The sequence below is a fragment of the Harpia harpyja genome, chromosome 18 (assembly GCF_026419915.1).
Source record: "Harpia harpyja isolate bHarHar1 chromosome 18, bHarHar1 primary haplotype, whole genome shotgun sequence".
In the NCBI taxonomy this organism is placed as follows: domain Eukaryota; kingdom Metazoa; phylum Chordata; class Aves; order Accipitriformes; family Accipitridae; genus Harpia; species Harpia harpyja.
Window position 1 is genome coordinate 25,988,870 of NC_068957.1, and position 22,945 is coordinate 26,011,814.

The window sequence follows — 22,945 nt, forward strand, 5'->3', positions numbered from 1 at the left end:
AAATAATAAACCAAAAGCACACGTGTAACATAAACTCAGCATTCATGGGGTGGTGGGAGTCCAGTGGAGGCAATGGGAATCTCAAAAGAAAGATGAGGAGAAATGTCCTTCCTGTAGGAGACCCTTGCAGGAGGAAAGATAATGACTAGAGGTGGGGCGTGCTCTTCGCTGGGGTGGTAGTATGGCAGGGCAGAGTAAATCAGCCTGCTCTGCCCTTCCTGAGCCTCCTCGCTGCAGCGCTCAGGGTAAACGTGAGCGCTGTGCAAACGGCCGTGCCAAGGTCTGGGCTTGCTCTGGTTGTGGTTTTGTCATCACTGATGGATTTATACTGCTGCATAGAACGTGCTTGTTTTCTTCTTCCAGACTTTGTAAGCACCTCAGCCCAACTAGACCCAGGAGATTTTCTGTGCTTGTGAAACAGACGTGTCACAGCTAAGACTTTTCCAGTTCTGGTGCCCCTGGAGAGCAACTATCTTACCGGACGATAATTTCAGAGCACGCTGTCGTAAGTGGCTCAAGAAATTAGAAGAGAGGGAGATAATGATGGGGAGAAGACCCTACCCACACATTTGTGTTGAACTGTTCCCAGTCCTTCCGCCACTCCTCTCTGCGCAGGCTGTGAAGGATGCTCGTGTGTGCCCTTGCAGGTGACCAGCAGCATTTGCAGGGCTGGGTGAGCACCGACGAGCTGTGGAAGGGACCGCGGGGGATGGGAGCGGCCATTTATCTGCTCACTTTTTGGTAAATGCGCCTTGGCAAGGGTGACCTTGGACAGACATTGGAGTCAGAATGCAAGGGGCTGACTCCCCGTGCTTGGATGCAAGGGTAGAATGACTGGAGTTTGGGTTGCTCCCCCTTGCCATGAGAAGCTCCTTCCTTTATGTTATGTTTTCCTTGCTCAGTAAGCTATAGTGTGTTTTTCAGTGTGTAGAAGAGCAGTGTATGTTACTGGAAACGCTGCTTGTGCTAAGGCAGGCAGGACAGGAATTGGGGGGACCGTCATGCTTAGCTCTGCAGGACATCTCTTCATCTCCTCCCTGGTGTCAGCATGCCCCTGTCCTGGGAAACCATGCCGGCAGATGCGGCTGTGTCAGGGGGCTTTGCCTGAGCGGGGCTGCAGCCCCTGCCTGCGGGTCGGCTTTCTGGGCAGCACCGGTCAGGTCAGCAGCCTCCGAGAGCACCGCTGGGAGAAGGAAGCAGCAGGCGTTCCTCCTCCTCCTCCTCCTGTGTGAGCCACTGTCCCACCAGATCCGCTTCCCTCAGGCCCACCAAGAAGTCTCTGTCCCAGGGTTATTCTGGTGGGCCAGCACAGAGGTGGTGAGGAACTGAAACTCGATGAGTATGGGTCAACCCATTTTTCTGAGAGGCGCACAGTTTCTTGTTTGCTTGTTACATTGATTTCCAACCCAAGAGATGTCCAGTCTCTTTTCCTCAGCAGCGGCCGTGTAGATGATGCCCTTTGGTCTGGAAGGTTTCTCCTAACCAGGACCACCCCTAGTACCCCTGTTAACAGTAGAGGCTTATTGTGGTTCCAGCTGACACCAGGGCTCAGTTCCTGAGCTGTAGTGTTTGCCTGTAAATAGGCAATGAGTGGCTTCCCTGCTTCCTCTCGCCAGCTCAAAGGCGGCTTCTATGTTTTGAATGATTTTCCTTGGGTGCTGGGAGCATTCCCAAACCAGTGGCCGAACATCCCCATTAGCTGCTTCCCGGGTGCTCCATCCTCTCGAGCGCGCTTTGCCTCCTGCCTGGCGCAGGTTTGCCGGTGGGATGCTGCCGTGGTCCTTCCCGTGCTGTCTGCTGACGCTTGCCTTGTGTGTGCATCTAGCGCCTGTCTGCTTTATTGCTGAATGTAATTCTGGCGTTCACTGGACACACACGTGTCATGTCAATGGTGCTTCTGCTCCCTCGGGCTTTGTCGGTGCCCCAGCTGCTGGCTCCTGTACTCCTGCTTTGAACAGTGGCACATAAAAGTGGCTTTAAAAAAAAAAAAAGCGGTATCAATGCCTAGACTGTATTACACACGCTGGCATCTCAGGGCTTTTCAAAGCTACAGTGAGCCCTTTCTGCTGCACCCTCTCGTGAGTGGCCAGGAGGTGCGAGCAGCACCAAAACAGAGCGCATTGTGTTTTTCTGATCAGGTATCTGAGAGAGCAGGTCAGACAGAGCTGTGAGCCAGCAAGGTGCCCTGACCAGCCCAGAACGGCTGTGGTGGCTGGGAAGCCTCTCCAGCAGCCTGGCCGCGGAGCCCCAGTCTCCTGCTGCGGACAGGCACTGGTGCCCGAGCCTGCCCTTTGGTGGCTTTGTCACCCTCTTGGGGTGGCTGTCCCAGAGGACAGAGCTAGGGTCTGTGGGAAGAAAGAAATCCGAGGGAGTTTGGTTTGAAGTCTGACATTGCAAACAACGGAGGGAAGCAGCTTACTAGAAACATATTTCATTGTGTCCTTTTAAAGTAATTTCTCACGTGTGTGTGCTGGTTTTTCCTCCTCCGTGTGTGCAGCCGAACGCTGGGGACCAGCGGTGGAGCGGTGGTAGGGTTGTTCAGCTGTGCCGGTGGAGGCCTGTGGGGCACAATCCCTGCTGCCAGTGCCACAGGAGCGACACAGCTGGGAACGCGGGATTTGCCCTGTGCAGCCTGGCAGGGCCCGCAGACATCAGCCATCAGAGCCATTTTGTCATGTAAAAGCGTAGATTACTTCAAGTGTTTATAAAGTTTCCATGAAGTAAAAAAAAAAAAGAGTCCCAAGTATGCTTTTTTCCTCCTTTAAGCAATGCCCCAGTGTTGCCCACACTGCAGCCATCCTCTGCTCTGCAGATCCCACTGCTCGGGTCCTGCAGGCACCCCGGCGATGCAGCCGACCCTCCCTGCGCGTGGCCAGGGCACACGAGCGTGGCTCGGGGCAGTGGGTTTGCACAGGGGTGGGTTGAGCTTGGACCCCCTTGTTCTGCCTGTTACAGAGAGGCATGTTTGGTAGTATGTGGTTTTAAAATGTTTTCTCATTTTTAACTTCAGCTGCCTGGTTCTTGTTCAGCTGCCTCTGTCAGCATAAACACCTTTCTACTTATTTATGATTACTGCAGACACAGCACTGGCTTCTTTCCATCTATCCGACATCTTTTTCCCCTCCTCACATCTGTTTTCCCATCCCTCTCAACTCTGATGTTGATGTGCACTACCATTTGCTTTTCAGGCGTCTTGCTTTTATTTAACAAAAAGATCTCTCACAGGAGAAAACAACTTTGTCTCTTAAATGGGAGTCTTGCAACCTGCTTTTGAGCCTGAATTTATGGAGAAGTGCCCGACCGAGGTGACCACACAGGAGCTGGCAGCAGCGTGTGAGGTACCAGGAGAGGGAGGGTGCTCCTGGGGTAAGCGTGGGGTGGGCGAGCTGTCCCTGCTGCTCGGCAGCCTGCACACTTTGCTTCCCTGCCCCAAGAGGAGATGCAGCCAATTTCCACATTTCCTAAATACACCACTCACTCCTTTGTTGAGTGATACTTTTTCAAATTTTTTTTTTTAACCTAATAACATGTGGCTGGAAAAGGCTGCAGCTGAGGAACCCCTCCGGCGGTTTGAGATGAATGAATTCAGCTCTAGTGTCTCTGAGGGTCTTCAGCTGAACGATGGGGAGCTTTCTCATCTACACCCTTTTTCAGGCCTCTAATTGCCGTATTCTTCTCAGCATCCTTGCTGCAATTACTTTGTACCATCCTAGCCTTAGTTCAAGGGCACTGAGCTTTGCAGCATGCGCTCCGGGTTTGCAGGCTCGGAGCAGGTCTGTGCCTTGCCCCAGCTCCAGGCCCCCGAGCAAGCGCCCGGCTGGGCACCGTCCTGGCCGAGCACGGTCCTGCCTTCCTGGTCCCCATTCGGCATCGCCGCGCGGGGCCTGAGACCCCGCTTACAGCGGCAGGAGCGGTCCCCGGCAGCAGCATCCAGCGCTCCACGGCTCCCCCGAGGGGCAGCTGGGCATGGGGTGCCTGCCCCCCCCCCCCAGCACCCCCAAAGCACCGCGTCTTTCTTCCAGCCCCAGGAATACCCAGTGCTCTTTAAGCCCCTGCACCATCTGCCATAAGGGAGCAGGAATGGAAAAGGAGTCCCCGAAGCAGCTTTGCCACAGCAGGATTTATTGCAGCTCTGTGCATTTTGACAGTCTTGGCCTTTCTTCTCTTACCAAAGAAGAAAATCACTGTCCTGGCAGGGAGTGTGAGTGAAATGCTGATTTCTTCATAGCTGGGCTCTGTCGTTAGCAGTGGGCCAGCGCTGGCCGAATCGCACAGTTCAAGCATGGGGGGCTCATGGCACATAACGTGCAATGCTTCCTTTGCTCCCTTTTTGTTTTTCACCATCTCTTCAGCTGGAAAGACTAATCCTAGTAACGTAAACTGGCAAGAGCCAGCAGTCCCGATCAAATACTACAGCGCGCGACAGGCTGGGGAGCCTGGCTGAGACCCTTCCTCAGCTCCTCCAGCCCAACGTGCAGCTCATTGCAGCCTGCGTGCTTGTGGGGCTCAGGGGCTGAAACCGCTCCCTCGCAAGGGCTCGGATCAAATCTGTAATTTGGAGAGCTCAGCACGTAGGTGGGTGCTCAAGCCGGGGGCCATCGGCTCGGCTGTGGGGTGCACCCTCTGCCACGGGGGCAGGAGAGGGGCCAGGGAGGGCAGGAGCAGGCAGGTGGCTCCGGCTGGCACCAGGACATCACCTGGAGATGCTCCGTGGCCCCGTGGGTCCTGCCTGCCACTGGCACAGGCAACGGCATGACCCTGTGTGCATCCTTTTATAAACTAACCTAATCCCATCTTAACCACAGCTAGGTTTTGATTAACCCCCCGAGCAAGAATACAGACTGCACAATCTCATTTCTTTCGTGATTAGAAACCTTCTCCTGTTTTTCATCCCGGGAATATTTGAGGCTGTTATTGCTGAGTTACCTTCGGGGTACTGAAGGACAGGGTGGAAGTTTGTCAGCAATAATTTGGGGAGGGAAATGGTGATAGTGAGATGGGAACTGCTTACCAGGACTGCAGTCACCAGGCACTGCTGCAGCAGCCAGGAGACCAGGGCTGGGGCCGTGTGCTGGGAGCGGTGTGGGATGCAGGGAAAGGCTGGATAGAGTGTGTGGGGGTGGGTGGGTTTGGGAGCGGCCCCCATCTGCCCTCCCATCACCAGGCAAGCTGCTTTGTCCAGGTCTCGCTGCGTTTGCAGTCCTGACCTGCACCCAAAGGGTCCGGCTGCAGCCACAGCTACCGCTGAGGGTACACTGGGGCTGGCAGAAAATCTCGCTGCATTTTCATCCGGAGTCGCTTGGGCTCTGGGCTTGCTGGTAAAAACACAAAATGCTTCAATCTTGGAACTAACAAAAGATCCTTGTTAAATCTAGAAAAAATGACCGGCAGCATTGCGGAGCGGCGGCCGCCCCTCGGGGGGCTGGCAGCGGGCACAGCCCCACGCGTGGCATCCCCCGCCGGGCACCTGCTGGGGGGCACGTCCCACCCTGCTCCTGTGCCCGGGAGCATCCCCTGCCTGGGACAGACACAGGGTCGTGATGCCCAGGTACCACAAGCCGAAGCAGTAGCTTGAGGGTTGGGGTTTTTTTTTCTTTTTCCCTGGCTCTTTGTTTCTCTGTAGTTTCTTTTGGGGGCTGTAATTTTTCCAGGGATGGATGCCTTCAAAACAACAGTGTTTCAGTGAAAGAAACTGTTTTCTTTTTCTATTAGCCCTTGTAGTAAATGATTACAGACTGGAAGGAGCACTGAGGTGCTATCCCAACAATTCTGGTGTCCCAACCCACAGGTGCATGGTTTGCTTTCTTAAGGAAAACGTTTTGATTTCATCTGAGCAAGAAAAATATTTTCCAGCATAAGTAAAACCTTGTAGTTTTTTATACAGAGAAAAGATATCAAAACAAGAAGTTTCAAAGCTTGAGACTGGGCCTCAGGGAGGAATTCCCAGAGGAAGGATTTGGAGAGGTTAAAGGCACACTTCAGTAGACACATCTATATGATAAATTTAGAATTGAAATGTACTTAGTGGAGCACTGACATCTTAAATATATGTGCTGCACAGAGATCCATAAAGGCACAGGAATCCACCCACGCAGGACTTCTTGCTAGATCAGAGTCTTAGTTTTAAACTCCATAATTCTCTCTGGCCCAACTCGCTGCACAATTAACCAGCTGAATGCTCTGATTTAGGACCAGCTTTCTACACCAGACATTTTCTTGGCAACTGTCAGCAGCATTACTTGGCCTATACATCCATAAATCAAGAGTCAGGCCAGCAAAAAAAAAATCCTGCCATGGGCTTAAAAATTCAGGAGGCGCTTTGAATTATTTCTTTACTTTCCTTATATTTTTGGAAGTTTATGGAAGAAGTGCTTTCACAGCCTCTGTCAGGATCTGTGAGAGCTCCTAAAAAGCGGAAGTTCTGAAGATTCTTGAAATCATATATAAAGGGTTGCTATTCCCATGGAGGCTTAGAGAAACGTACCCCTTCACCCCCCCCCCCAGCACGTTGCCCCCCAGGACCTCCGTCCTCCTGCAGGTCCAGCATCCTTTCCTCTTTACATCCTTTGTGTCCTGCACACCCTGGTCCCTCCCCGGTGCCTCGGCCCCGCGGGCTCATCCCGGCACCGTGCCGCCGGGCCATGCCCCTGCGGTCGCTCTGCTCCGGCGGGGACGGGACGCAGGGCACGCAGGTCCCTGCTCACCCTCTCGTTGGCGTCTACCTGCCGGCGGCGGTGGGAGGCGGCAGCAATTTTGGGCAAGGAGCAAACCCCAGAGTTGGCTGACGTTCCTCGTGTCAAGAGCACACGAGTCGGCATGACCGTGCTGAGGTCTGTGGCTGCTGGACGAGCTGCCGGAGCCCAGCACACATGGAGGGCAGAGCAGCTCCTGGCGCCTCTCCCAGCTGCGCATGCCGCGCTTTGCTCCAGTCGGGCGGGATGCAGGAGGTGCCAAGTGTGCCGAGATGGGAACTGCAACAGCAGCGAGAAACAGGCAACCCCCGTCATCGAACAATGGAGTTGCTGGCAGCTCTAGCATCCCTCCAGCGAAGCAGCAATGCCTTCTCCGTGCGGGGTGCTCCTCGCCCAGCGCATCACATACTTCTGATACAGAAGGGAACCTCCTGAGGGGCCCCTGCCCCTTCCCAGCTGCTCCCTGGGCAGGGATGGGGTGAGCTGCAGGGGCGGTCAGAGAAAGGGCAGGTAAAGAAGAAGGGCTGGGGGCCAGAGCCTGGGTGTCCCCCCGGAGCAGCCAGCCTGGGGACTGCTGCAGCCGGACCAGGCAGGTCACGCGTCTCCTCATCAGAGACAGCTCTGCGGGCGAACCTGATGACTTTGCCCCAGCTCAGCGATGCATGCTGACGATATGTGCTGCCAGCCTCGTTATTCGTCTCCACACTTTTCTTGACAGTAAGGATGGTTTCTGTGTGAGGCTGGTGTGTGCACACATGGTAAAAAAAACCAAAACAAACCCAAAACCACACCCCAAATGCCTTGTACCAAAGGCTTGGCATGGACAGCATATTGCTGCACTCCCATGCTGGCTGTAAGCTGCTCTCCTGTTAAAACCTGTGCCTTAAAGCACTTCATGGTGCTCCCACAGGGATTCGGGCTGGGCTGAGCAGACTGCTGACCTGGGCACCAGAGGAGCAGCGAGCTGCAAGAGCCCATCGCCGCCTTTGCCAGGACCTCAGGGAGGGCTCTGCACCAGCGCTGAACGCAGCCCGGGTACTGGAGGGGGGTCAGTGGGATAGCAGTGGCCAAGCTCTGTCTGAGGGCTCCAGGTGAAGCCTGGAGTTTTAATTAGTCTGTCTTGGAGGGAGTTGCAACAACTTGTTATGCAAATTAGAGAAACTAAACTGCATTTAAAGGACTTTCATAATAATTAATTAATTTGCTCAATACCAGGCCCCGCATGATCTCAGGCACACCATCCCACTCAGCTTCTCACAGCTGGAGTCCTGTACCACCCAGGGTTTGTATAAACGGCAGTCTTGGGCCGTTGTCTGCAATTGCTTTGTTTAAGTAGTCCATAGGCAGTTTTAGACCCATGGCAAGCTAGTGTTCTGGTGGGTCCTGGTCCTGTTTCTGTTCTTTGACTGGGAGAAATAAGTGCTGTTAGGTATCATCCGTCACGGAACAGTTCGACAGCCAGGTTCTGAACCCTTAATATGATGCAGAGGCACCACCACCCTGCCTGCCGGCACGGCTCAGCACCCACATCGCTCATCCAGCCACGGAGCTGAGCCCACCTTGGCGAAGGTGACAGAGGAGCTGCCCGGGCCACGAGGAGCGGGGAGCCCCCGCCGACGTGGGGCTTCGGCAGCAGGTGGGTGTCCCACAGCGGACATTGGCCAAGCAGGGCGCTGGGGGTCCCTGCAGTTGGGGTGGGTTTGGGCCGTGCTCTGACTGAGGTCCACCCACACCTGAAATAATCCAGCGTGCAGAGCATCTCCCTCCACCGGCTCATTCTGGTGCAGCCTTAGAGGGTGAGTGCAGCCCATGCCCTGATACAGCTGAAGGCACGCAGGGACATGGTTGCCAGTGCAGCTGTCAGCGTGTGCAGTGCTCCCAGGGCCCCTGAGGAGGTCAACCACTGTTGAAGGGTGTCTTAAAAGCAACTCAGTATCATTTCAGGAAATGGAACAATTTTTCTGTTTTAAAAATTTCCCACTGGCTGTTCTAAGGATCTTTAAAGCAAACTGCTTTAAAGCATGGAGCCATTTTAGAGCTGCTTGGCATGAGATGTTTTCAGAAAAAAAAAAAAAAAGCAAGATTGATTCCTCACTTGGTTTCTGCTGTTCGAGCCCCTCCTGCAGCAGACGGGCCCCCCTGCCAGGCACAGCCTGCTGTGCCCCATGTGCCCTGAGCAGCCCCGCTCGCTCGGCTGACGGAGTCTTTCAGAAAAGGCCCCACTGCATTTGTTACCGCAAAGGTCCACAAAGGGCACCGGGCAGTCTGCCTGGGACAGGGGCTATTTGCTAACTGGGCCAGGAGGGATAGGGCCAGGAATCTGCAGAGACCAATCCTCTGCAGACACTCAGACTAATTTCCTTGCTGTTCTCATGCAGGCAAATACCGTGCAAGCCACACAAGGCTGGAGCCCATTAAGAGGGCAGAGGCCGGTGTAAGATCAGGAGATGCATACCCAGGTGAAGGACTGGGGCCATCACCCCATGACGTGTTGGACCGGCGGCTCCTCAGTGTCCCAGGGGACGTTGGTGGCCAAGTAAAAGTCTGACGGGGGACACTGGGGCTAACGTGTTGACAGGTATCTGAGATGGCACCGCAGCCCGTGAACGGCAGTGGATTTTTCTGTTGATTAAGGGTGTATTTTGAAAATAACACATTTTTAACTGTGACTCAAATGGAGGGATGGGACCAGATTCTCTGCAGATGACTAAACATGACGCTACTCCGCATGGGCAAGGCTTTTTGTATGGCTAAGTACACCGTGCTTTCAGCTTGCGGGGTATCGGTACATGTACCACTGCTGTGCAATTATACACTAGACATTGCCAGCTATTTGTGGACAGATGAGGTATTATTATTTTTTTTCCAAGCTCTTTGGTTTGTCTCGCAGTGAATAAAATCTTGACCCTGTGCAGTATTCACATCTGTGCCTTGAATTAAAAAGTGGGCTGATAAGCAGTCTTTTTTATTACATGGAGAGCACAGGTCAATTTTATAAAGAAGTTCCAGCAGAATGGATTTACAACTGCTCATAAAGATACTGAAAACAACAACAACAGGAGGAGGACACTGGCCTTTATTAGCTCCTTGCTTTGAGAAATACATTAATCAAATTAAATTCAGTTTAAAAGACCCAAAGAGGCATATATGAAAGGATTAGTCAATCGACGTGTAAATGAATTAACAGTTCAGACGTGATTAGTAGCAAAATCTGACTGTGAAAAATAGCCTATGAATGACCAAACATACAGCCTCATCCACTGAGAAATGACCCACTGATTCCTGGCATCTTCAATAGCTAATATTCATCACACCAGATAACATTTTTCATGCACATAACTGAAACAAAAGCCAAATACACGCACAGAGCAGTGTTCCAACAAACGAGATTCTGCCTTTATTGTACTTAGAACAACAACAGCTTTTAAGATTACTAAAACAGCTGAACACCAAGCGTGAAGGTCTGCCCTGTGGCACAGCACAGGCCAAGTGCTTGCATGGGACCCAAGCATGGACTAAAACAGTCAAAAAGTGAAATTTTGATTTCCCCTAGCGTAGTGGGATTGGTTTTGTCTTTATCCTGGATGCCAGACAGGCTCCTCTTTTTGGTTACGAGAACAGACATCCTTCAGCCCCATACAGTGACTTCTAAGTCACGGTCGTCTCCTGCACATCCTCCACCGCATCTCACCAGCCAAAGCAGCGGATGTCACTGCTCTCCAGTCTCGATGATGTCATAACATTGTAGGTCTCCATTTTCCTTATTCAATTGTATTCAGTTCCAATTTAAAAAAAAAAGAGCAGTGGCAACAATCCAACTAACATTCTTCTCTAGAAGCAGAACTTGGCCTCAGATGCTATTAATTTGGGCAAAACACTGCCATTTCTGACAGGTGACTGAAAAACACTACAGTGTTGCAACTGCAATACAATTGCAACCGTAATAAAATGCTATGTGTATGCTTCAACCTCACTGCACATCTTGCAGAGGATAAAGGTTCGCAATGCAGCAGCAGAAAGTCCCACCGAGCCAGGGCAAAGGCTTTCTCCATGTCACGCATAGCCCTTGCCTTGGAACCGCTCGCCTTGGACCCAGACCTAGGGAAATAACCACATTATTGTACCTGAAGGTCTTTCTGCCCATTCTGTAGGCTACTTGTTCTTTTCCTTTTGGTAATCCTGCAGTGTTTGTTTCATGACTTTACTCAGCTATGGTGAAACAAGCAATTGTAGAGACATTATGCTTTGTTACTTTCATGACGATAGCTGTGGGCTGGGAGTCCTTCCCAGGCAAAAAGGCACCAGCAATGAGCTTTTTGGCTTATTACAAAGAAAATAAAGTATTATCAATATAGAGAACTCTTTTTATTACAGAAACATGTTAACAAATAAAAACTGCATTAAATTGCCACAGAACACAAAATACCTGGCACAGAGAGCAGCTTACTATAAATTTGCTGTGGTTTTATGTGTGGTGCAGATACTTACTTTTTGAATCACAAGTGCAGGTTCCCCCGCCATTTTAAAAGGGAATGAGCAAAAGTCCCTCCATGTTGCCTGCGAGCAGGCAAGCGAGTGCAGGAGGGCTGAGCCTGTGCCCGTCTCCTCCGGAGCCACGCCGTCCTGCCACGAACGGCCTGGAGCACCCCCTCTGCAGCCAGGCTGCCCGGCCATGCCCAGAGCCTGCAGCAGGTTTCCATCCCCAGTCCCAGCCATGCAGCGCTGGTAACTGCTCCTGCCGCCCCACCACACGGGCATCTCGCCCAGCCGCCAGTTTCCAGGTGCTCTGTCATTTGATAGCGGGCACCAGGACACGATGGTGCAGAGTGCGACTTGGCCAGTCATTATGGTACAAGAAAGGATTTCTGTGCCTCTAAAAGTCTACTTTGAAACAGTTAGAAAACAGCTACTGCTTTAGAATTCCAGGATTCTGCCCCGAAGTGCAAGGACACTTTGTGCAGTCAAAGAGGGCAAAGATAAAGAACACACCGTCGTCCCCCAAGTGCAAATACTATCCCTGTCTAACCAGAATCGGCTACAAGAAAGCTGGAGAAGCAGATACCGACACCAGACTGTGCCAGTGTATGCTCCATTCGTGCCATGAAAGGATGGACCTTTGAACACTGGGCAGTACCTAACCAGAAAAAATTATCAAATTAGAAGTTTCCATTAATATTGGCACATACCGACTCATCTCCTGAAGAATATTTAGTGGCAATCCTGCTCCCTTCTCAAAGCATACCCAGTTGGAGAGGCTGCACACACGAGTTGCACACATCTGGCAGATGATACATAGGCAGCATCACCTTCTAAACCATTTTTCATTTGTACTATGCTTCCACCAGCAAATCAGAGTATACAAATCCCTATTAAGTTTGATTTCTTCCCAATCTCCCAGCAGAAAAGTACCCAGCAGGATACCTCCACTCTCATTAACTAATGAAAACTTCACTGATGTGAGCCTGGGCAAAATAAAAAGCTCTCCAAAGGAGCTATTCAGACTGCTCATAAACATCCTCCTCTTGATGACAGAGGTGAGGGTATTACTCACCCAGCTGTTCATTGTACTCTTCTGCTAATAGCCAGAAAATGTTCAAGAACAGAGGAATGCACCAGTAGGATTTTTTTTACTGGTTCATTTGTAAATATTATTAGATCATATCGACACTTAAAATGCTTGCAGCCCTCTAAAATAGGAAAAGCTACTGAGAACACTGTCCTGTTGGCTGGGATTCAGGAAGGTTATCTAGGGATTCTGTTGTCACCTATGTGAAGGGATTTCAGGAGGAAAAGCATGACCAGAGCCGTATCTAGCAGGGGAGGAAAACCCATTACAAACAGCTGTAAAGAAAAGATCTTCCCCTTCGATAGTTTTGGGTTTTTTCCCTACCCCTTCCCTTAATGAAAATCCCATAGCATGATTGAAAAGTATCAGGAAAATTGTTTGTTTTACTGAGAGTTTGCAAAGAACACAGACGTACCATGAAGGCATTTGCATGAAGAGCTGATGGTGATGCTCAGCTCGTGAATGGTCCAAGCAGCAATGTTTTCTGCACCATATATATGTGGCGATCAATTGGCCTAAACCTTATTCCCTTCACATTAAAGGCCTCTGAAAAACACAAGTAGCTGGTATCATGCAGGGGGAACACAGCGCGGTGTGCTGCACGGGTCTGATCAGGTTCACTTCTCTAGACTCCGGCATTTGCTTCGCACTTGTGTCGCGGTGCCGGGGGACCACACCAGCGCTCTGGGTGGGCACAGCTCCGCCACAAGCTCTGCTCCGTACTGCAGCGGCGAAACCGCCCGCCAGAGAACTGCGTGCGGCAAGGCACGGACTTGCTGTTTGCCTGCGCCGGCACGAGGACCCCTTGTAGACGTCTGCCAGTAAAGCTGGACTGCATCGCAGCCCCCGATGAGGAGTATTACCCTAGCAAGAGCGTGTATGTGCTGCGCTCACCAACACACCCAGCCAGGTCTGACCAAGTGGTTTTGGTGGGCTCGTGGCTGTGCGGGAAGGGGGGGAACTGAAATACCGCGGGGAACGCAGGCTTGGCCACTTTGTGGGAAGCAGAGCCCAGCAAATAAACAAATCTGAATACAGGTGTCGGATGGGCCTGCGTTCCTTTCTCAACTTGAGGTATGAAACGGAGTCAAGCCAACGCTTATACCTGACAAACGAAGCCTGCTTTTCTCAGATATTCCCGACTGCTGGAAGTCACCAGCAGCTGCAGACCGATCAGCCTGTACCATTTGCTGGCCATGGACCGAACGCCCTCGTTAGCGAGGGCACATTTATCCGTCCTTGTGGCGGAGCCACAGACTGTGCCACCACCATGACACGTGGGGCTGCTAGGGACAGGCGGCACATGCGGGACCATGTCCCCCCCAGGCTGCAATCAACTGCTGCAATTAGCAGGAGCCGTGCACACCGCTTGGAAGGGCATAAAGTCTCTTCGGCGTTTCCTTTACAAGCCCCTGAAGCGCCACGGCAGCACCAGCCGGTTACCACAGCCACCTCCCAAAGGACAGGATTAACAGCAGGAGCCCCGTGGCCTCGCAGGTCCTGGCCCCGCTGCTTTGCTCCCGGGACACTCATCTGCTGGCATCAGAAAGAATAGTTGGCACCAACAGAAAATAAGTAGTGTACCTGGAAACCCGGGCTCTGCAGACACCCAGCGGGAGCAGAGCTGGTGAGGGGCTGGGCAGGGGGCTTCAGGTGCCCACAGGAGGAGGGGAGACCGTGAGGTCTGAGGACACCAGGCACTTGCGGAGGTCGGTACGGCTGTGTTGGAGGAGCAGCAGCTGTCAAGGACAGGAATGTGACTGCTGAGCGCCTGGGCATCTGCGGGGCAGACGGAGATCCAGCTTGACCAGCCACAGGAAAAACATCACAGGTGGAAAACAGCAGCCATCCGCCATCTTTGGGGATTTCTGAAGGTCATCTTCCTCTCCAGCCCTTCTGCTGACAACCTCGTAACACTCCATCAGCTAATATTAACGCTCGTCTGTGCTGCTGCGCAGGCAGGTCTGCGGGGCCGCAGATGGCAGCGGCATGCTGTCCGGAGTAGACCCTGCAATGGCTGCTCGGCAGCTTTCTGACCCAGCAGCAGGTCCTGTAAATTCATCAGGCTGCAAATTCATCTCACCCCCGCAACTCTTCAGTGTTTCTCTACTGCAATATTTTAACTCTTCTGCTTCTCAGCACCATAATGCAAATAAGAAGTTCCAAAGGAGGCCAGTAAAGTAACCCACACCCAAACTTATAGGTTCAACCTGCTTGTTGTCTTGTTCTGTTTTTAAAAAAAACCCAAACCCAACAACTGCTGGCATTTCCTCCAATCTCCCGTGGCCCTGGGCCACTAAAAGTCACTGTGGAAAATAGACAAATGAGAGAGTGTAGATATGGTGCCACAGCCACTGTGCCACAGTTCCCTGCCCCAGCACAGCGAGCCAGCCAAATCTAGGCAGAAGCCATGGCAGGTAGTTCAGTACCTCAGGAAAAATAGAAATCTCAGGAATCCCAGCAGGTAGTCATTTGTCACTGTCCATCTTCTTGGCACACTGTCTCTGTAAAGGGGATTCCTCAAGGCACTGCAGTGCAGTAGTGCAGAAGTAACAGGCAGGAGATGGCTGAAATGGGGGTGGCAGAGCTGGGAGGTCCCTCCAGATCACTGTGCATGGAAGTAGATTGGCCTGACTTTTCCAGACAGGATCTTGGGAACCTGCACAGAGATGATCTCAGCCATCATTTCAGGGTAGTCCACGCTCACCATATGTGCCTTAATTAAAAGGTCAAATGTAAACTGATGCAGATCCTTGGCAATCTGGGGAAGGAAGAAAGTTTGTTAAACGAGAAGTTCCCGGTCAGCGATTTCTCTGGGAAGATACTGAGCAGATGTTAGCAGGCACAGCAGGTCAGGGCTGGACCTTGCTACAGTGGGACCTGCTTTGCTCTGGCCATCCACTGCCATGCTAGCAGTTATCAGATGGCAGGTATGCACCCCGAAGATGAGCAAGGGAACTACCCAGCCTGGGAGCACGTAGCGTATTTTGCCATCGTCCTTCACACTCAGACATTACTGAGTCCGACAAAAACTGAGATGTATAAAAATGGCACTTTCTTACTCCTACAGAAACTTGTCTTACTGTGTGCAGATGCTGCTGACTTCACTTATTAACAATTACTTTTTGCTTGTAGACATGTAACTGTATGGGCATGGAGTTGAGCCCCAGGAAAGGTCTAGCTCATGTTTCACCAGCACAACTTTAAGTCACAAATAGAGAATTTGTTTTCACTGCTGTAATCAGAGAAGATTCACCAGGGACACTGAGATTTTGAGCTGTTCTGCTAGGCTGAAAATGGAAAAGTGTCATCTACAAAGAGCTTTTCATTGCTAAAAAAGGAAGCCCATAAACCCAAGCACAAGAGTGGTTATTGCAGGGAGTGACAGGCACAGATAACTTTCACTCCCTCAGCAGAGTTAGTGTCTATTTTCTCTGTCGCTTAATCTGGAGCACACTGCAATACTGTCCCTGCAAAGGTGTGCCAAGAGTTAAAAAAAAAAAAACCACAAAGAATCACAGAATCATCAAACAGCCCAGGTTGGAAGGGAGCTCAAAAGGTCACCTGGTCCAACCTTCCCTGGGAAAGGGAGCCTGGATGAGACTATCTAGCGCCCTGTCCAACTGCATCTTGAAAACCTCCAGTGATGGGGACTACCTCGACCCTGGGGAGGTTGCTCCAGTGAATGATTGTTGTCACTGTAAAAAGTTTCTTTCTTATGTGTATAGATAGACATTTCACTGTCCTCTCTTACAGGATGCACGGAGTCCAGGACCTTGGTGAGCTGGTAAAATCGCCGAGAGCAGGAGGTAGGGTTCTTCCTCTTGCAAGCGATGATGCGGTCAAGTTCCTTAATGTAATTCATTCGAAGTTCATCAAAGAGCTTCTGGTTCTTCAGGCCATCCACTGGAACTGGATGGAACACGGGAAGGAAACGGTAAGAGTTGCCCAGAGAGTGGAGAGAATAAAAGAGCAAGAGGAAGGCTGAAGAAGTGGTCAGTGCAGACCTAAGACGAAAGATCTGCCCACCAGCTCTGCTTTTGCTGTGGCCCTCACACTGGTCAGCTTGTTGGACTACTGCTAATCCAAGGACCCTTGCTCAGCACTCGTTAAAAAAGAGATGCAATATAACAAATTGCAGCACTATTTTCCTGCTCAGCAGCTGATGCTCAGAGGTCCCCATGATGACAGCAGTTAGGCTGAGGAGCAACCTCCTGCAGGAGCTGCATGGGAGAAACACTGCAACGTGCGGAGGTGGGGTGGGCTAGCTGCAGGGGGGCTGGGTGGTGGCACCCTTATGCTTGGCAGCTCGTTGTCTCTGAGCAGCTCAGATTGAAGCAGAGAGGAGAACATCCACAGCCATCCCTTGGGAAGTATGAGTACATGCACATGCACAGGGAAAGCACCGGATACCTCTAGGGCGATACAGCATATAGCAACTGGAGATCTGTTGAGGAAAGGATGTGAGTACTTACTTATACTGAAGAAGAGTAGAGCCTTCATACAGAGAAACTCCTGGGGTGTGATCTGAAGCCACCCGAACTCCTGAGAGAGGTGCCGCATCCTGACACATTGGCTGTACATTCTGGATTTGTGCATCCGGTACCTGGCAGGGCAGGATGCATAATGCGTGACAAGGAGATCAAAGCATTCCCTGTGTGATGTGTGGGGGAGGTCACGCTCTGTCTGACCTGGCAATCCCAGCCTCACCTGGCACATCCCTGCTGCCAAGAATCTGAGCCCTGTCTCGGGGGATGCTGGCACCAACAGGCCTGCATGCAGGAGAGGAACGTTTTCCAAAATGCCCGTGTGTAATCCTCTTCGTCTGGAAATGGAGGACTACCTGGGATTTGCAGAGTTCGTCTGACCCTCTGCCTTCCTGGAAAATGACTGCAATGACTCACCAAATGTGGCTACCCGCAAGGGATACGAAGCTAAGCTCGGAGCTCTCAGAAAGAGGGTGTGGTTTTGCTTGCTGCTGTGCTTAGTTATTGTTTTTAAGCAATTGTACCGTAGTGCCAGCAAACCCTCCCCAGCTCTAAGTTGATGGTACATCAGAAAGAACCCATCAGGAACTTACAATATACGTTTGTTTCAGTTCCTGCTTGCTCCAGCTGACCAAGCAAGCTGAAAACAGGAACTCAAATCCTCAGAAAAAAGGTAGGTCTGTATGGACCGGCCCCTCACACCCAGCACCAGCGCTTGCTGCTGCTCTGATGGAAATTGAACCCAAGGCAAGGTTGAGGGAAAGGAAAGAAGGACCAGAAGAGACATTGCAATTCTCCTTATTGCTCCTGGAGATCACTGCAGAGCAATTAGAGGGGAAAAGCAGGGCCCTCCTCTGCTTTGTTGGTCAGCTCTGAAAGCACGATTCCTCAAGCTGCACATTTCATAAGCAGACGGGAAAGCAAATTCCTTGTCTTGTTCTCATTTCTCACCTAGTCTGACTCAGACAAAGCACAACATTAGATTGTTGTTATTTTGCACTTACTCATTGAAGACCAAATCTGGAGCGAAGTAAAGCATTCTGGAATTGACGTTGGTGAAAGATCTCCAACCCATAGCAAAAACCATAAGGCCCATCCAAGAGTACTGGATTATTGACATCTGGTCATCCACATGCAGATTGCGAAATCCTATTAAAAAATGAGAGAGGGATATTACAAATTAATACTGGGTGCCTGCAGTTACCAGGACTAGTTTCATGCAGACTCCAGTTCTCCTGCAGCATTCCTGTTATGACAAGGTGGTCCACAGCCTAACCTCAGCTCGTCCCGGGACACACACACACAGAGCCGGGTGACACAACTGCGGTGTCAGCAGCCGGGTGCTCACACCCTGATGGGTCATCAGAAACAGCCACAGCACAAAACTGCAACTGGAAGGGGAGAAAGGGGATCCCTGGACACACGGAAGGAATAAAGACCAGGTGAAAAACACAAGCAGCAAAGAGTTTTAAAGGAAGGCAATGACAAGTGGCAATAAATGACATCTTCCCCTTAGGAGTCTCAAAGATCTTCACAAATTGCATTTGAAGGCTTTGCAAGATCCAGTGAGGTGGGCAAGCATCACTCTGCAACAGACTGGGCAAAAAAGATACAGCAAGATGGGATTCAGTGACCTCCTGAAGTCCCGCAGGGTAATACCTCCAACTACGGGGTGCTGAACCGGTCCAGCTGCCCCAGCACCAGGCTCGCCCTGCCACGGCCCTCGTTTCTGGCACTAATTAGACACCCAGACCCGCTGAGTCTTACTGTGCCATATGCTCTGCAGTCACGGCATAACCCCCAAGGTCTCCGCTCCAAAGCATTCACAATTACCATGTGTGACAGTATGTCAAAAGTAAGTGAAATAAACAGCCGATGAGGATTTGTTTGCTTTGTGCTGCTAACAGAAATAAATCAGCCGAAGGGGAGCAGGAGTCCCAGCGGCAATACAATTAACCAGACCACATTCTCCAGGCACTGAGGCAGAAACAAGCCCTCATTAACCAATTACCTCTTTGGTGCAATTCTGGCACTCAAGGAAATAAGACAGAAAACTTCCTCTACTTTCAACCCGTTAGGACTTCGCCAAATTTAAGTAAATGGATTTTAATGTGTAATGCTCAGAGCCAGCAAATAACCCCGAGGCCTCATCACATGGTTAACAGACTGAATACACAAAGCATTTATCTAATGAGTATGAAAATGAATATGAAAACCTCTGCTGAATCGCAAGCTAAACAAAAATATCAATTAAATTCAAATTAGTATTCCCAGATGGTGGTTCACAGTTAAATCCCAGGCATGTTTACAACACACGCACAAACATCACCTCCAACACTGTACTTTTTTCCAGATACTTGTAAGTAGTCAAATGTAATTTGGTTTCAAGAAAGTCGTATGTTATTTCAATCAAATATTAAAGCACTTCTAACACCTCCAGTGTATAATTATAATCCATTGAGGTGAGCATCTGTCTCCTGCTTGGGAAGCTGTCAACTGCAAATGAGCATAAGTCATACTTTATTGCTGATTAAACTTGCTTTACGTTTGTACATTTTCCTTTCAGTTTGCATGTCACCATATTAAAAAACCGAAGCCTGCACACAAGTAGCATCCTACTGAACCTGAATAGGTGCTTTCTCGGCTACCAGCTGAACACGAACCTTCTGGCAGCCAGAGTGAAACTCGTTAACAGCACACGAGTATAAACAAGGCATCTGGGCAACTCAAGGACTTCAGAAAATCAGCCATACTCATCTCTAGGACATGTCTAAGTCAGATTTTCCTATTTAATTACAGTACCGCATGCTAAAAAAAGACTTTCTATTTATCCAGTAAATTTGGTCAGAGATGAATTCACTGCTTAGTAAAATCTAAGCCACTCATGGTGACTACTTCCTTGAATTTCCTCCTGCTCCATACTTGCCACAGTTCTCTTTCCTTGCCTAGACTTTCTGAAAAGATTGGAAAAATTTGAGTTACTTGAAGAGGAGCCGTGCTGCTGGCCCCTGTAGTTGAGACTTTGCAGTGAGTAGGCAGCGAGATGGTGCAGGGAATGCTCCCACACCGGCACCGAGTGATGACAATGAACATTTCATCGGCCTGCTACACACTCATCCCCCCGCAAATTAGCTGGTTCTTTCCCCTTTTTAAATTGCTCTTTGAAGGAAAAATGTATCTTGTCCTCTGAGGGAATTAGCAGACAACACTCTATTAAAAAACAGAGCGAACATGAAAGAGCAGATCAAATTGAAGACTGACGGCCAAAATTTCTTCCGTAGTTTGAAGGACGCTCTGGAGAAGGCTCAGCACAGCTCTCCCACCAGGACAGCAAGGACACACTGGCCAGCATGTTCAGGCGAAGGAGCTCCCCAGGAAAGACGCTCTTAACCACACAGACAAGAAAATCCTCTGAATACAAATGTATTTATGATGGCAGATGCTCTGTCTTCAGAAGAGATGCAAGAACTTCCCAACGAGAAGTTGGGCCCAAGATGTGCTGTAGGGCCAGAAATGAACTGCAAGCCAAGGCATGATGGAGAGGATGAGGTGGCGGAGGAAGAAGGCAAACTGGAGATCTCCGACATTTGGCTTCCCTCGTGCCTATATTCTGGGAGCAAGGCCCATAAATCCTACCAACAAAGAGGAAACCTATACTCTGTATGTGACTTGGAGACAGAAAACATACCTGTGAACAGCAAACTCTGTGAAATTTAACCCTAATTCTCACAAGTGATCCATCCTCCTCTTGCTGGGTTCAGCATCAATGGGATGAAGCCATTGGAAGCACCAACATCTATGGCAGAACCTCCTCCTTCTGCTCGCCCCGTTGTGATGCTGCAAGCGCTGCCTCTGCCCCTGCAAACCAGCACCAAAGCTGCCTCCACAGGCGGCAGTTCTCATCTAGGACTGGCTTCCCCTTAACTACTGAGTATCACCTTTCCAACACATTTGTGAAAGTATTTGTTGCACCTAATCTTTGCTATGAAGAAGGATTTTGGTGCACTTGCTCATTACCTTGCAATTATGTTCACTAAAAAAAAAAAATATTTGCGCAAGCTTTATCAGTGTTAAGGAAAGGTATTTGAACACAACAGTTTTGTTGTTACAGAACTTAAAGTTTGCTTTCTGCTTGTCCGCAAAAACAAGTTCTAGAAACACAGTGGCCAACTTTTCAAAAAGGAATCACTGCTTCCAGTTTCTGAGCTGAAATGCCTTGAAACAAAACTGATTTTCAGAAACCAGATACCTATCATTTTCTGTAAACCTCCCTGCTCCAGGCATCTTAGATGATACATGGCTAAAATCACTGTAGAAGAAAATAAATACAAACCTAATGCCACAACATATTGTTAAATTTTTAGTATTGGCATAGTTTGAAGAGACGTAAATGAAGATACCTTCTACAGAAAGAAATCGTAGCAAAAGTAAAATTAAATGTACTGATGACTTGAAAAAGATCAATGCATAACCTTTTTCTTGTGAATAATCTTACAGCAGCATAGTTTGGAAATAAATTCTTCATCTTCTCTCTTGATGCACTCCTGTGCCAGAATGATATCTTCCTAAGAGATCAGCAACTGAACACCTCACATGTTACCAGAAAATAACACCTCTAATATAAACAAATACTCATTTTGTATCTGGAAATTTTATTGTCCAGAGAATGGAAAAAAGATGCACAATTAATTGTATCCTTACAGTTAAAGGGTGAGTTAGATACATTGTAAGGCAGTATATTTGAAACAGAAAAGCAAGCAAGCAAGCCATGGCCCGCAACACCCATAAAGCCCTAACTAATGGCAAGTACACAGAGATTTTGCAATAGCTCTAATAAATAGGTCCATCTCCCATGATACCAGGTGGAGTACTTCACCTGATCATGTGTGCCGAGTTGCTAAAAAGGCGAAGGGTGTTCATCTGCCTTACCGGCAGCAGAGCCGCAGCCTGCCCGTGCCCTTCTACTGCTCTGCCGTGAGGCAGCCTTTCCCCATACGCTTGCAGTCCGGTTATTTTTATTAGGCTGGTTTCCTAACAGCTTTGGGAATGAACTGAAGACTTTTCATTTGCTGCCAGATAAAATGATCTTTAAACTAATGTGTTTGAGTGCTGATCCAAATTAACTGTAACACCTTTATTGAATTTATGTATATGGAAAAGGAAGAATACATACTCCTTCCACTTACCTTGAAGTGGACAGATTTTATGGATTTAATCAGATTTTTTAATTTTGTGTTTCAGCAGCTTTCCTGGCAAGCCGTGGTTATTTAATCTTTCCTTTCCAGGGAAACCAGTTTGATCCTATCTTCTCCTCTGCAGGATGTCAGTTGCATAGGGTCTAAAGGGCCATACATCACATTTTCTCCGCTAGACAGAGGCTGATACTGCTACTGCAGGCAAGCAGGATTCAGAAATGCTCCTACTCGATGCAGCCTTGTTTCTAGGATATCACTGAAACCTCGCTGGAAGAAGTGCAGCAACACCGTGCTGCACATTAATCACTCTTGCTATACAGGTGATGTTCAATGCAGGATGCAAGGTTAATCATCACCTATTAACCAATATTAATCTATTGCCAGTATTATCAGGCTGAGGCTACCTCTATTACAGGTGCAAGTTCCCCCTCCTCCCACCAGCAGCAGTCACCGGAAAGTAAAACCTTTGCCCTTTTACATTAAGATGTATAAGATATATATCTTAACTGACAGGCAGGGCTGCTTACACTTAGTTAAGCCAAAGCTTGTGCCAGATGTGCTTCGTTAATGGGGAAAGGGGAAGAGGGGATAACATTTCCACCCTGCCTGTGGACCTGCTGAGGACCACGCAGCACTTCCAGCAGGCAGCTGACGCCTGCTGCTGGGCTGCGTTGCGGGGCAGGCGACAGAGCGAGGTTTGCCTGCTCCGCACCAGAAACACCTGCCGAGACGTGCTGCTTTGGCCGTCAGCCTCGGGCACTGTTCCTACTCACCGCCGAGGCAGGCTGCGCTGCCACGATGCAGCGGCCGGTCAAGCCCTCCGGTCTGCTCCCGTTGCACCTCGCCAGCAACGGCATTCATTAAACAGCCTCCTCTCTCCCAACAGACCGTCTGAAGATCTTTCTGTTTTGATAAAAACAACTGCATCCCACTGTTTTAAATTGCTTGGGGTTTGTTTCCATTACTTCTCCCCCTGCATGCATTCACCCACACTGCCCCTCTCCT

At 49.9% G+C, this 22,945-nt stretch overlaps 2 protein-coding genes and 1 long non-coding RNA gene across 4 annotated transcripts in view; 2 read left to right on the forward strand and 1 right to left on the reverse strand.

The window, feature by feature from the left end:
• Window positions 1–2,464, forward strand: part of OPHN1 (oligophrenin 1) — a 69,201-nt gene extending 66,737 nt beyond the window's left edge. For both annotated transcript variants that reach the window (XM_052813347.1, XM_052813346.1), the window contains exon 24: window positions 364–2,464. The gene's annotated coding sequence lies outside the window, so the exon portion shown is untranslated. The remainder of the gene's footprint in view (window positions 1–363) is intronic.
• A 5,819-nt stretch (window positions 2,465–8,283) lies between these two features.
• Window positions 8,284–9,609, forward strand: LOC128153716 (uncharacterized). The gene is made up of 2 exons (XR_008239071.1): window positions 8,284–8,328; window positions 9,071–9,609. It is a non-coding gene; the product is annotated as an uncharacterized LOC128153716 (long non-coding RNA).
• A 143-nt stretch (window positions 9,610–9,752) lies between these two features.
• The window catches only part of AR (androgen receptor), a 59,538-nt gene continuing 46,345 nt past the window's right edge, over window positions 9,753–22,945 (reverse strand). The window contains exons 5-8 of the mRNA XM_052813348.1: window positions 17,750–17,894; window positions 16,734–16,864; window positions 16,013–16,170; window positions 9,753–15,019 (exon numbers count right to left, since the gene is read on the reverse strand). Of these exons, the coding sequence (XP_052669308.1) occupies window positions 14,864–15,019; window positions 16,013–16,170; window positions 16,734–16,864; window positions 17,750–17,894 (590 nt within the window). The 3' untranslated portion in view covers window positions 9,753–14,863. The remainder of the gene's footprint in view (window positions 15,020–16,012; window positions 16,171–16,733; window positions 16,865–17,749; window positions 17,895–22,945) is intronic.